This window comes from Lycorma delicatula, chromosome 11 (genome assembly GCF_047948215.1).
Source record: "Lycorma delicatula isolate Av1 chromosome 11, ASM4794821v1, whole genome shotgun sequence".
In the NCBI taxonomy this organism is placed as follows: Eukaryota; Metazoa; Arthropoda; class Insecta; order Hemiptera; family Fulgoridae; genus Lycorma; species Lycorma delicatula.
In genome coordinates, this window is record NC_134465.1 from 66,875,553 (window position 1) to 66,891,595 (window position 16,043).

A 16,043-nucleotide genomic window follows, 5' to 3' on the forward strand; every position below is an offset into this window, starting at 1 on the left:
TAAAATGATGAAAAAATTACTCGATCACAATTTCTGATTTAGAACTCTCTCTGATTTAGAGTTTTTGGGAGTTTAAGGAAGTTCTAGGTAAAAATCATCCAAATATTAAGAGCACAATAAAATCTGTAAATGTTATTAAAAGGCCATAAAACATATGCAAATAAAATTTATGTTGGAATTTTTGATAATCTATGTATTGTATTGATAATCAAAATTTAATTTTATTAATGGATTGTAGAATAAACACTGAATTGAACATACAACTTTATTAACAAGAAATGATACTAACACTTTTAACAAAAGAATATTGATACATAATAGTTGGCGACTTGGCTATGTTGTGTAATTGCTCTTTTAGTGCACTAACAATTAATGAATAAAAATAGAAAGAAAAACATTATGTAAAAAAAAGAAGTAAAACTAATATTTCAACATATGTAAAAAAGAAGAAAAACTAATATTTTGTATTACATGGTGTACGAGACAGTAGCGCTACTTGAATAGTTCGATCTTATGCAAGCGACGCAACAAGTCATATAGATAATGAATTTAGTGATTCTGAGATTAAATAACCATAAATGAAATATGGTTCATAAAGAACTTTAGAGATAAAAATCATCTCCTTAAATGGTACCATCCCCTTTAATTACTAAATCAAAAATTTTTTTTAAAAGTAACCAAAATAAAACTCTCTTGTACAAGTTGATAAATACAATCTTTTACAATGAGTGTTCTTATCAATTTCATACCAAAAAGAGCAAAATATAAGAAAGAGTCTACTGATAAAATAACTCCAGGTTATGTTAATACTGACATTAGATCAAGGTGATGCTAATATTTATTGTTACACGATAATGGATACCCACGTTATAACTGTGATATGCCATTTGCTGGCAAATCTGAATCATATATGTTTTGTTGACATGAGAATAGTATTTTTGGTGTTAAAAATTTCAATCAAGTAATGATCTGAGTGTATAGTCTAATTGAAGTTAGATATGAGAAGAGTTTTTGCGTGAAATCTTTGCTGTTAGGGAAAAGTATGGGGATCGTGCTTCTGTGATTCAATTAATCTGATAGCAGAGGGTTACAAGTTACAGTAGGTGGGCATGGTTGGAAGAAGTCATACAAAAGCGACAGTAAATTGTGTAAGTACACTGATGGAAATATCTGTTGAGGCATTTGCACCAATGGCATCCTGACAGAGATCGAACTAATGACTGTGATGTGTTATCAGATAGGGCATCTAAAAAACCTCCAGTAAAGCCCATCAAGGCAAGAAACAGAAGGGGTGGTGTGTAATCGGGATTATCACAAGGTGGGTGCTTTCCCTGCAGGGGGTCAAGATCTCAGAAAGTAGTCAAAAGGACCGACAGAAAAAATAATGATAACAGTATTTTAAAACAAAGTATTTCAAACACACTGTCAATTGACAGATAGACCCGATGCTGTTATTTCACAGCACAGTTTCATTTATCTACGCATATTAATTCGCTCAACACCAAGTATTACATGACTGAAAATGTGACCAGATGTTTGCCCACCACTTTCAATGAGAAGAAACGCCTTGCCATACATAGGTATGGCGAGGTGTTTCTGGTAGTTGTATTGTGGAGCCAAATCGTTTGACTGGACTGTCAGTATAGAAGTGTATTGTATAGATCTAAAAGAATTCTACACTCATTTTAGAGCTCATGATAAAAAGTACAGTTTCTTAATACAAGACAGAACAACATGTTGTTGTTCAAACAATTCACTAGCATGCAGTCATGTAGCTTTTACAGAAAAACAAACGGTCAGCAAGGGACAGTGACGACCGCATCCCCCATTTGTCAAGTTGCAATTTTTTTTTTTTTGAGTTACTTTATGATTAGTTTATGAATCAAATTTTCCAAACTATTGATAATTGGAAGACAAATAATCAACAAGAAATTGATGGCATTGCCAATAATGTTTTGCGTCAGGTGATCACAATATGATCACTTGAGCGTAAAAGTACAATGCTGTACAAGCCTCACACTCTGGACTTTTTTTTAAATATGATAAATATGTAAACTTTTGCTAATGAGAATTTAACTTAATTTAGATTTTCATCTTTTCACTTCATTCATAAAATATTACATGTTACATTTTACAACTGTGGTTAGTCCATAGCCCTTCATTTTGAAGTTGTTCACTCTGTATATTTATAAATTTAAAAGCGCTTTTGAGAGATTTCCCTCATCATCAGTTAATAAAAGATATTCTTTTTAAAAATCACCCATTAAAAATTTAAAACCTAAAATTGTAAACATATAAAAATATGTAGTCGTATGAATTAAAAAGATTAAACATTTTTTTATATGTGGCTAGCCACACATACAGTACTGTACACACAGAGTACACTCACTAGAGTACAGTACTGTATGTGTGGCTAGCCACATATAAAAACACTTTTAATCTTTTTAATTTTTATGACTACATATTGTTTTTATGTTTACAATTTTAATTTTTAAATTTTTTTGTGATTTTTAAAAAGAATATCTTTTGTTAACTGATGATGAGGGAAAACCTCGAAAATGCTTTTACATAATAACAAGCATAAGGTAAGAAGCATTATTGAATTCCGAACTCTTGGTGGTAAATTTTTCATACTTTTGTCTTTGATATATATATATATATATATAAAAGTGTGTGTGTATACTTTTTTTTTTTAATTACTATCATTAATACTATTACAACTTACCTGACGAAAGTTTTTCTGAAGTACTTCCAGTATTCTCTGTTTTTTTCTTGTTTGTTTGAGCATCACCTTTACCTAGTCAAAAAAAATTAAAAGATTAATAAAGACACACACATACATATATACTCAGCAAATTAAAAAGATTTAATTAAAAAAATTAAAAGCAGTTTTCTGTAATTAATGTACATAGATAGCATGTTCAATTTCATATATATATATACACATACACACACACAATTTTTTTTTAAATGCTACTATCATTAAAACTATTACACTTACCTGACGAAAGTTTTTCCGAAGTGCTTCCAGTATTCTCTGCCTTTTTCTTGTTTGTTTGAGCATCACCTTTACCTAGGTAAAAAAAATTAAAAGATTTAATAAAGACACAAACATACATATACGAGGTGCTATCCACAAGTTCAACGAATTTGAATTTCGCACGCGAACCATTACTGGTACGACCTGCTGCCATTAGATACGGCTAACAGTACTCTTTGTGAATCAATGTTCCAACAGCTGTGATGGTGAGAGGCTGCATTGTTGACTTTCGTGCGGTTTTGTAACGTTGTGTTTTACTGCTTCAGCGAAGTTCTGAATGGCAGATTTTAAAGAGCAAAGAACCTGCATCAAATTTTGCTTCATGCTTAAAAAAACTGGTGCAGAAACCCATCACATGCTTGTGAAAGCATTTGGTGACAATGCTATGAGAAAAAGTAAAACTTTTTTGTGGTACAAACGATTCAAACATGGACGAACAACAGTCGACGATGACCATTCAGGAAGACCATCAACACGCGCAACACCGGAAAACATCGTGAAAGTGCGAGAGGCTATTGTTGCAGATCATAGACAAACAATCCATGATGTTTGTGCAATCGTACAAATGCCATATAGGTCCATGCAACGCATCTTGTCAACACAATTTGAACATGAGACGCATTGCTACAAAATTCGTACTGAGACTGTTGAATAGCGACCAGAAACAAAATCGCATAGCTGTCTGTAGTGAATTGAAACATTCAGCAAGAGATGACCCTAACTTCATCTCCAACATCATAACCGGTGATGAGACATGGGTGTACGGGTTATGACCCTGAAACTAAGCAGCAGTCGTCGCAGTGGAAATCGCCAAGTTCACCGCGGCCAAAAAAAAGCACGCCAAGTTCGCAGCAATGTGAAGTCCATGATGATTGTTTTTTTCGACATAAAAGGCATTATCCATAAGGAATTTGTTCCTCTTGGTCAAACTGTGAATGGGAAGTTCTATTGTGAAGTTTTGAAGCGGTTATGTGAAAGCATTAGGCGCAAACGTTCAGATCTGTGGGATAACAACAGCTGGGTTCTGCATCATGACAACGCACCCGCGCACACATCGCTAGCCGTTCGGAATTTCTTGGCTTCCAAAAAGACGGTAGTGATTACCCACCCACCCTATTCGCCTGACCTTGGCCTGTGCGACTTTTTTCTCTTTCAGAAAATAAATTTCAATTGAAAGGCCATCGTTTTAACACAATTGAGGAGATTCAGGAAGAAACGCAGAACGTGCTTCGAACACTTATACCTGCAGACTTCCAGGGATGCATGGAATCATGGGAAAAACACTGGGATCACTGTATCAATGCCCAAGGAGATTACTTTGAAGGAGACAGTGGAAATTATAAGTTATGGTAAGCTATTTTATTTTTATGGTAAAATTCCCCGAACTTTTGGGTAGCATCTCATATACTCAACAAATTAAAAAGTTTTAATTAAAAAAATTAGAAGCAGTTTTCAGCAATTAATGTACATATGTTCAATTTTTTACACACACACATACACACACACACATATACACGCATGTGCGCGCACACATACACAATTTTTTTTAAAATACTACTATCATTAATACTATTACACTTACCTGACGAAAGTTTTTCCGAAGTAGTTCCAGTATTTTCTGTTTTTTTTGGTACATTTTCAGTTTTTTTCTTATTTGTTTGAGTATCACCTTTTCCTAGGTAAAAAAAATTATAAGATTTAATAAAGAACAAATACACACAACTCGGCAAATTAACTTGAAGAACACAAAAATATTAATTTAAAAAACTAATAACTTAAGAAAATTATAAAATTTTAAATTATCATATAAAACAAATATTTAAAGTTTCCATTATTTATGTTATTAAATGTATACTTTTCTCACTCAAAAAATTGTAACTAAGGGTTTTCCAAAAAGTATTCACTTGGTTCTTTAACACTGATATTGTTCTCTTCCAATCCTGTCCATCTTCTATAGGCCTCATATAATTTATTGTATAAAATATTTATAGCTTTACCACCTACCTCTAGACCATTTTAAAGAAATCGGTACAGGAATTTACATAATAACTACTACTAAAACTCAGTATACAATATAAGAGATGACATGAATCACTTGCCAGAGAAGCAAAAGAAATAAATAATCGCAGTTGGAAAAACTAGATAAAAGAGAGTTTCCTGATATGTTCTTGATATAATTATGCTTTTCATGATAAATCCACCATAATCATTGGCTAGCGCAATAGCTATATCCCATTTCATATTAATAATTATTTGTTTAAATAAGAGTCATAATGTCATTTTTAATCCACACAATATGAGGAAGATTGAAGTCTCTGAAGATGTACAAAGATGCATAATTATATCTGTTCATGACCTCATTCACTCCTAGAAAGTCACTTATAAACACTCAATTTTAAACATAGATTGAAAGTAAACAGAGCCCAAGATATGTTTACAGAATGACACATCAATAAATACAAATATTTGTTCGATGTTAGATGGGGATGAAGTAATAAGAGAGCTACAGATTTTTTTCAGATACTGCAATAAGGACTCCATCCCCGCCTTGAAGTTGTACTTGTCGAAGAGCATATTTTACATATGTAGATAGCATAATTATTCAATTATATCTCGTTCAGAGAAATACAGATTAATGAATTTGTAATTTTACTTCCTACCAGTATATAATGATTATTATCAAATAAATAAAATAAAAATTTCACTTTCTGTTTATTCCTTTAAAAATTATCTCACATTAGCGCTTTCATAGTGTGCACCGCACCGCTTCATGGTATGTATAAAAAATGTTTCTTTAAAGTGTAAAAAAGAAGTATGACACTCCTTAGATTGTTAAAGGGCAATAAGAAGAAAAATATTTACTGTCAATAACATATACTGCTATCTATTAGATGAATTTATAACTACATTAATTCTACTATTTGCTGAATCCATATTCAAATTTCACTTGCTCATTTATAATATTCTGCATTTTTAATTCATTACTATTTACTTATAATACTTTTATACCTCGTAAATTTGAAAATGTATGTTTGTTGTATTTTATTTGATCTACATAACTTGATTATTGTTTATTATATTTAAATGCTCGTAAGTATTTCTTAATTTTTTTTTAAATGTTCTATTTGTCATACCTGTATAAAATTTACTACAATTCTTATTACCACAATTAATTCTATATATTCCTGGTTTATCATAAATTTTGTTATTATCAGATTCATTATTATCTACAACTTATTTTATAAAAGATTGTGATATGTTTTTTGAAGAAGTGAAATTATTATTATACGTTATACAATGTAGGTAAAAATATTTATTATCATTAAACTATAAGAGTAGAATATATTTTCTTATTGCTGTATCTATACATTAATTTATTTGTTAAATTATTTATGATGTTTTACTGCATCCATTTTCAGTTGCTAAATTTTAATTAAATTCATTCATTTTTTAATATTATATTATCATCAATGTATTATAAAGCTCCATTTATCATATGAAAAAACAGAATTTTATTAATTTCATAAAAAAATTGTATGTGGAATTTTTATGAAATGGATGTAGTGGTTATTTACAGTTTTTATAGGTAAAACTGGTTTCCTGTATACTCCTAATTTTAATTTTCCTTTTAATATTTGTCACGAAAATTTATAGTGTAATTTAAAGAAAATCGTTATGTTTATTAAACATTATTACAGGTTCCACATTTATTTGTTTATTAAATAATATGAAAATAGCTTCTACATATCTAATCCAAAGTTTTATAATGTGAATATGTGCAATATTAAATTTAAAAATTTCTTTCATCTTTTTGTTTCTAATAAAATATTACTTAAATAGGATCCCACTGGTAAACCTTTATCCTGAAAGTAAAATTCATTATTAAATGTACAATAATTATGATATATGTTAAGTTCCAATAATAGTATTATTTTATTTATTATAGAAATGTTTATTTTATTTTTATGTAATAATTTTTTTTACAATATTTAAAGTTTCTTTTACTGGCATTTTTTATAACATATTAGTTTCGTATGATATAAACAATATGTATATGGATTAGAAAACTTTGTCATGCAATTCATATTAAGTAACAAACATACACTTTCAAATTTACAGGACATCAAAATATTAGAAATACGTAATAATAATTAAAAAACACAATCTCTTGAAAAAAATACATAAAAAACAATGATACTAATATTATAAATGAACAAATGAAATTTGAATATGATGAATGGATTTAGCAAATAGTAGAATTAACATAATTATAACTTTATCCAATATAAAGCAGTATATATTATTACCACTATATATTTTCCTTCATATTGCCATTTAACAGACTGACTAAGAAGTAATATCCATCTTTTTTAAATTTAAAGGAAATTTTTTTGACGAAGCTATTAACACTGCGAAAGCACTAATATGAGAATTTTTAAAGAAGCAAGCAATAAGTGAAATCTTTAATTCATTTGATAATAATGTATATATCATGAATTATATATATATATAAAATTTTCACAATATTAATTGTCAATAACTAGTTTTCACAGTATCCTGTATATTCACTTGGTAATAAATTCTATATCTATTACACTAAAACTCATTCTTTTAATTTTTTATAGTTTTATTTGAAATTAAATTTTATATTTTAAAATTTAAAATAATATAATGAACATAAATGTAAATTTTGCTGTTCAGTACTGAAAAATACATGAAAAAAAACTATTATAATTAATACTATTCCAACTTACCTGATGAAGTTTTTTCCGAAGTACTTGCAGTATTTTCTGTTTTTTTTTGTACATTTTCTGTTTTCTGCTGCTTTGTTTGAGCATCACCTTTAGATAAGTAAAGAAAATTGCAAAATTTAAAGAAAAATAAATACATATTAACTCAACAAATTAGAGATTTGAAAGTACACAAAAATATCAATCTAATAAACTAACTTACAAAATTATTTAATTTAAAATATTCAAATAAAATAAATGTTTACAATTTCCACTAATGTTTATTTTAATAAATTTATACTTTTCTCATCTGTAAAATATGTTGAAAAAATGTTAATTAAAATGATATATAAGAAATAGGAGGTGATGAAAATAATATTGAGACCAAATTTTTTTTCAAAAATAATTTACTCATTCTTCTACACTAATACTGTCCTCTTCAAAGTAGTCCATCAAGGATGTCACATACTTATTCTTTTCCAATTTACAAAACGTTTTTGGTATAGCATTAATTTCATTTTTCTTTATTTCATCTATCACTGCAAATCCTTGTTCTTTTAATATTTTCTTGATCTATGAAGAGAAAAAACATGGTTCTAAGTCTGGAGAATATAGAAGCTGTGACACCAATACTGTGCTATTTTTGTCTAAATGAAGATGTGATTTTTGAATTAATAAAGATATGTGAGCTAGGGCAATACTGTGGTACAAAATTCAATTACTAGATTTTAACCATATTTGTGGTAATTTTTTCTGCTTGTGTCAAGTAAATGGCATTCAAGTTTGTTGTCCATACAACCTTGTATTAAGAATTGATAATGGACACCATTGTAATTGAAAAATACACCTTAACATTCAAACTTGAGTGTTTTTTTCAGTCTTGGTTCTTCAGGAAGCTTCCATTGGGATGTTTGAAACTTTGTTTCAATTTCATGTTTAATATCACATTTCATCAGATGTTACGACGAGAGTAATTCTGAGTGACCAGTAACATCAGTTAACAACCGACTTGTGATGTTGCTTTTGTTAAAAATTCAAGTTTTGGAACAAAATTAGTTCCTATTCATTTTACACCAAAATAACAGTAAAAAATTAACACACCTTAAGAAATTTCAATCTCTTCAGCAAATTCTCTAACAGTGATTCAATAATTGAAGACCTGAGAATAACAACCAGATAAAGACCAAACTGCTAATTTAATAGGGGAAGTAAAACGCTGAAGAAGGATCATTACAGAGGACCTTTGATAATGACAACCAGATAAAAACCAACATTTCTGATTATTCTTTATTTCATTTCAGTTATTAAGCTAGCTATTTCAAATTAAATAAGCTAGCTACTTTTATGTTTTCATAGGCAGTTTTCAGTAATTGTAGCATACTTGACAACATATATATATATATATATATATATATATAAATACATTTTTTTTATCAATATTATTACAACTTACCTGAAGAAGGTTTTTCTGAAGTACTTCCAATATTTTCCGGCTTTTTTTGTACATTTTCAGTCTTTTTCTGCTTTGCCTGAGCATCACCTTTAGCTAAGTAGATAAAATAACAAAATTTAATGAAAAATACATACATATAAACTCAGTAAATTAAAAATTTGAAAGTACACAACAATAACAATCTAAATTAGTAACTTTCACAAAATTATTTAATTTTAAATATTCAAATAGAATAAATGTTTACAATTTCCTATAATATTTATATTAATAAATATATACTTTTCTCACTAATAAAATTTGTTCACGATGTTTTAATTAAAATGGGTGCATTTTTAGGTCTTTGTTCTTCAAGAAGTTTCAATTGGGATGACTGGATCTTCATTTCAATATCATAACCGTACACCCACATTTTGTCACATGTTGTGACAGAATAACGCTGAGTGATCAGCAATGTGAACTAACAATTGATCCTGTGATGTCGCTTTTTTTTTTAAAAATTCAACAATTCTGGAACAAACGTTGTTGGTAGTCATTTCATATCCTAAAACATAGTCAAAATAGTTTCACATAAGTCATAAGAGACTCTACTTCTTCAGCAACTTCTTTAACAGTGATTCAACAATTACTGATAACAATGTAGTTAATTTTATCAAAATTTTCATAGGTTGTTGATGTTTTATGAAGTAGAAATCTTTTGTTGTCATCATTATCAACAACATCTTCAGTCTTCTTGAACCATTTGTACCACTTACATAAATCCCTGGTGTCAACATAACATTCTCGTCAAAAGTGTTCTTTATTTCATTTTTTAACATAAAATTTTATGTATATACTTCGTTGTCATTTTCAAACAAAATAAACTGCCCTTATAATAAAATAGGTTCTCATTATTCAGTTACAATATTTTAACTATGCGTCTTATACGATAGAAAATAATGATTAACATAATAGACAGTACTACAACTGTGTGGGGAAAGACAAACTTTGATGGAAAGGTGTAGAATAATAACATTGTTTCCTTTTAACTATTTGTTCTAAGTTATAATTAGGCTCTGTAATAATAATAATAGTTCAGTTCATAGAGTTAATTGTCAACTAAATATTCTTAAAAGCACTGACCATCATGTTTGGAAGTGATTGAAACTGCACGCATATAAACGCAACTGCTCCATTAAATTACACCCAGTGGTAAGTCACAAAGAGTTCAATTTGTAATAACCAATTAGACATCATGTCTGTTAATGAAAACTACTGGCAGTGAATTTTATTTTCTGATATAGCAACTTTTCAAATTCATGGAGTTGTGAAACACTGTAATTGTTGAATATTGGAATCAGAAAATCCACACCAATTGGTGGGGGTTCGTATGCAACTATCCGAAAGTGAATGTCTGGTGTGGTAGGGCATAATCCAAATTTGGGCTATTTTTTTCGATGAGCAGTCTATGATGGGCGTAAGAGTATTGAACATGTTAGAGAAATTTGTATTTCTGCAGACTGAAAATACAGTGGGCCTAATTTTCCAACAGAATGGAGCACCTCCATACTGGAAGATCTACTATCATGGATTTTTCTTTTGGGGCTACGTAAAATTTCTTGGTATATGATGCGTACCATCAGACACCAAGAAAAAATTCAGTCACTTGATCACCTGTGCCAAAGAATAACAGCACCTGTAGAAGTGACTCCTATAGTCATATTCTCCAGTGTTGGATGAGGTGAATTATTGGTTTGATGTCTGCAGGGCTGTAATCAGTGCTCCTATTGTTATGTAAAGAAGTAAAAAAAAAAACTACACTTTGTACTTTCATGTAATAAAGTACATAGATTTGCAATTCTAAATGTAATAAAGTCATTTAATTTAAAGTTGCAAAGTTCTTTTTTGGACAACTGGTAAATATCTGAAAAATAAAACTTTCTTCCAATGAAGTGAATACAGTGAACCATTAATATGTATGAAAAACTAAATGCTTCATAAAATCTAAGTTTGAAAGAAATATAGTAATTTTCAAAAAATCATTCTGTTAACAGAGTACACACAATTTTCTATTATTGATTCCAATATTAATTACACCAGTTGCTGGAAATAAATTCTGCGTAGATTTTTGAATTGAAGAAAACAACAGTCATTTAAAATATCAAGATAAGTATTTTCATTAACAGTTTTTTGCAAAGAAAAAGAGCCCAATTTCATGATTTGTTATTAAATCACACCAAAGATTAGCTTTGGGTATTTCATATGATTTAAAAAAAATTACATGTTGATTTTCAGATATCTATGTTAAGGAATTATGTTTACTAACAAAACCATTAAGAAATTTCAATAGTGAATTGGAAACAATTTTCTCTAACATGGTTTTATTTCTTCCAGTAGCTTAAACAGAACTTTAAAATTATACAATTATACAAGTGCTAACTTTTATGTGGAGCTTTATAAGTAGTTTTTTTTTTGAAATTTATAACTTTATGCTTAAATGAGCAATGGATTTATTAGGACTTTTAATTGAAAATCGACTAATTTTTTCAAACACTTTCTTCTGACAATAATGGCCTTCAAATTGATTTGTTTTAAAACTGATCCATTTCCTTTGAACTAGTTGAACTGGCATTGTATATTATTTTCTTGTAATGACTTCTTTTTAAATCTATCCCAAATTGCACATTTAGCTAAAATTATTGGCTTCAGTGCATCGAGACATAAAACACACTGTGATTTTCCTTGAAGAAAAAACATAGTAAACAATGAAATACATATCTGCATATACAGACTAATGCAATGGTTAAAATGTCTGAAATATTTTGGGTAAGACATTTTGGTAATGCTACCAACATAATTTCTCAAAATGTCCTTAACACTTGATCCGAGCTAATAAAACCCAACCATTCTTTTATAATGACTGTATCAATTATTTTAAAGATTGATTTTAGATAAAAAATTTACTTAACAAATTTAATAAACAATTTTAAAAAAGGACTTTAGAAATAGATTTGTATAGAGTGTTTCTAAAGGTTCTGGCAATCATTCAACGGGTGATAAGAAAGTGAGGAATCTAGCAGTGTTTATCTATTGAAAAATTAATAACCAGTTGTATGATTCACTTATACGGGAACATTTTAATTAAATTTTACAGTTAAATATAAATAAAATCTGTTTAAAAAAATTTGAAGAAGACTAATAAAACATGAAATCAAGTCTCATCTTACTCACTTGTCTGTAGGGGACTTAAAACTTAATGTGGTTAAAATTTCATGCACTTTGATCTAATTTGGTGCTTAATGGTTAATCTAGTTTAGTAATATTAAGCAAAATTAAAATATATATTTACATATATTTAGGATATGGAGCCTTGTTGGAACTGAGTCAAAAATGTAACAGAAGTTAGAATTTATGTAGATAAATAGTTTTTCAAAGTTTCATATGTTTTTAACAATATATCTTGGGAAATATACCAAAAACTCTAAAAAAAATTAAACCAATTATATCTCCACGTAAATAAAACAATTACTGTATCGAATTCCAATCTCCTACATGCCCCAACAAAAAATTGATTTTTTAAAATGGTGGGAAATACTACAATTCCTTGGAAGATGATCAAAATTTAATGGGACAATGCCTGCTTTATATATAAAATATTTGAGCCAAATTACTAGCTTTAATGTTCAAGCAATCCCGAAATATTTAATAAAATATAGGCATATTACACATATATATATATATATATATATATTAATTTATGTACATTGATACACACATATACGTGTGTATCCATATATGGATATATACACGTAGATACACACATGTACGTACATAAATACACCCTTCAAGAACTTTTCTTTTCATGGATTTTATGTTTTTTTATTAGAGAAGAGATCGAGATTTACAAAAACTCCTGTATCCAAAACTCTGACTTAACACCATATTATCTTGACCAAAACATAAAAGATAAAGCAGTAGCTTTGTCTAAGAAAGAAAACGTTAAAAGACATTATCTAACAAATCATAAAAATTACGAAGAAGATTATCCACGTGGCACTGCGTTAAGAAAAACAAAAGTGCAACAACTGAAGGCACAAATAACTGCACAACAAAATAGTTTTTTAAAATACAATACAAATTCGAAGACAGCTACGATTGCTTCATTCAAAGTTGCTGAAACTTTGATTAAACACAACAAACCGTTTCAAGATGGGGAAATATGGAAAGAGGCATTCATTAAAGCTGGAGAAGAATTGTTTCAGAATTTTAAAAATAAATCTGAAATAATGACATAAATCAAAAATATGTCGTTATCGCGAAATACAGTTATGCGTAGAACAGAAGGAATGAGCCAAAATCTTGAAGACATTTTACATGAAAACATTAATAAATGCGTTGTATTATCACTGCAGTTTAACGAATCTACAGACTATATCGGTACTGCACAATTATGTGTTTTTATTCGAATGGTTTTCGATGATATGTTGGTTACAGAAGAATTATTAACTATTATTCCAATGCATGATCGCACAAGAGGTCAAGATATCTTTGATTTATTTAAAAATTATATTGCACGAACAAATTTTCCAATCTGCAAGTTGGTATCAATAACCACTGACGGGGCTCCAGCAATGATTGGCAACAAAAGTGGCTTCGTTGCTTTGTGTAAAGGTGATGATGACATTCCAAATTTTATTGACTATCATTGTATCATACATACTCAAATATTATGTTCAAAAGTGTTAAAATTCAATCATGTTATGGATGTTGCGTTTAAAATTGTAAATTCCATAAGATCTAAAAGTTTGTCACGTCGTCACTTTCGCGCTTTGCTGAATGAATGCGGAGAAGAACACAATGAACTGTTACTTCATACTGATGTAAGATGGTTAAGTCATGCTACATTTTTAGCAAGATTTAGAGAACTTCTGCCACAAATAACCTCATATTTACAATCTAAAGGTGATTCATATCCGCAATTAAATGATCAAGAATGGCTTCTCGATCTTGCTTTTTTCTGTGATGTTACTGAAAAATTAAACCAATTAAATCAGCAACTACAGGGTAAAGGTAAAACAATAATACATATGATTAGCATTTTGAAGTCATTTAAGGAAAAATTAAATATGCTTACAATGCAACTAAAGCGTCGTGATTTAAAACACTATCAAAATCTGGCAGATGAATCTAAAAATAACAAGACTGTTGCTTACGACAAATAAGCTGATGTTATTGGAATGCTTCTGAATGAATTTGATAGAAGATTTCTCAAACTAAGTGAACTTGAAGATATTGCCTGTTTTTTATCTTACCCATTTAATGACATCGACGTTGAAAGTCTTGCACAGAAACTTCACAATTTTCTTAATACTACAAATATAGCAGAATTAGAAGAAGAAATACTAAATATTAAATGCGATATAAATCTAAAATCAATGGTTTCAGATAGCAATTTTTGGAAACTAATAAGCAAAGATAAATATCCAAATATTTGGACAATTGTTGCTCGTTTCAATGCCTTCTTTGGCTCCACATATTTATGTGAATCTGCATTTTCTTATATGAATGCGATCAAAACAAAACAGCGATCGCAAATAACGGATCTACATTTAGAGTCATGCTTAAGAATTGCTTTAAGTTCATATGAGCCAAATTTTGAGAAACTTGCTGCTCTTATGCAATGCCAAGTTTCATCCAAATAAAAATTGTATGCTTAAAATTTGTTTTGTTCGTATTTATTTCTTGACATTGTTTTTTTTTAAATTTTAATTAATATTGTTGGAATTCATAAAATAAAAAATATGTTTTGTTCGTATTTATTTCTTAACATTGTATTTTTTTAAATTTTAATAAATATTGTTTGAATTCATAAAATAAAAAATATATCGTAGGCTTAGATTGCAAACCTGCTAACTCATATTCAGCATATTTTGCACAACTTTCTTAAAACGCATAAATTTTTTGCTTGTCACATGATTTCAATTAAATAGGTGCATAATAGCGGTGTTTCATAGCCAATGTAAGGTGTTTTTCTCTTTCTAATAGTGTGAAAATGTAATTTTTGACCAAAAGTGGAAGTTTGCAATTTAAATCGGCGATATAATGACTTCTTTAATTATCTTCTAAAATTTTAAAATTATTTGCCCATATCCATAGTCGACCGCAGACTATATTTTATGGAAAAAGTAGCCCCTAAAAGCTAAATGTTTGGCCACACCTGCACTAGACCAACCCGGTGGGTTTGGTATCCAGTCTGGAACTCAGATTCATCACTCCAATCATAATTCTACACTCCCAAAACCCATATCGGTTAACAGAAGAGGTGGCAAGCAACTGGAAAGTTACAATCACATATCACACATAATTTCTATCATCTTTGTGCTGTTTCACAATGTATGTGCTATTTGTTTTTTGTTACTTTGTCAATATTAACTTTTAAGAAATGTATATAAGATTTATTTCTAGTACTTTACGAATATTTTATAATAAAAAAAAAAGATGATGCAGAAAAGCATTTTATGGCTTAAAAATGAAATCCCTTCCTGTTAATGACATCTAGTGTGGACCGTACTCCCAGCACCCTCTCTAGCCAGTTCTATAGGGTCCTTATCTTTTATCCTGGTGACTGTTTTACTGTCATATTGACTACAGTTGACTATGGACTCTGACTCAACAAAGTTATACCAAACATTCAGTAAAACATCCAGAATATCATACATTCAATCACAAAACCACATGAAATAAAAACTATGATGAAGGAGTTTAAAAAGTTTTAAGTTATGAGTATTTTTAACTGAAAAATGTTTAGTGCAAGTAAAAATACTTTCTTTCTTAAGTTTAAATG

The 16,043-nt window shown here is 29.1% G+C and overlaps 1 protein-coding gene across 9 annotated transcripts in view; it reads right to left on the minus strand.

Moving 5' to 3' along the window:
* LOC142332080 (uncharacterized) overlaps positions 1-16,043 on the minus strand; it is a 127,466-nt gene that overhangs the window by 12,063 nt on the left and 99,360 nt on the right. For 6 of the 9 annotated variants that reach the window (XM_075378276.1, XM_075378277.1, XM_075378270.1 and 3 more), the window contains 5 exons: positions 9,224-9,316; positions 7,795-7,881; positions 4,623-4,715; positions 3,002-3,073; positions 2,726-2,797 (listed from right to left, as the gene is read on the minus strand). In XM_075378276.1, the coding sequence (XP_075234391.1) occupies positions 2,726-2,797; positions 3,002-3,073; positions 4,623-4,715; positions 7,795-7,881; positions 9,224-9,316 (417 nt within the window). The remainder of the gene's footprint in view (positions 1-2,725; positions 2,798-3,001; positions 3,074-4,622; positions 4,716-7,794; positions 7,882-9,223; positions 9,317-16,043) is intronic. The other 3 variants (XM_075378274.1, XM_075378279.1, XM_075378273.1) reach the window with 2 other exon arrangements.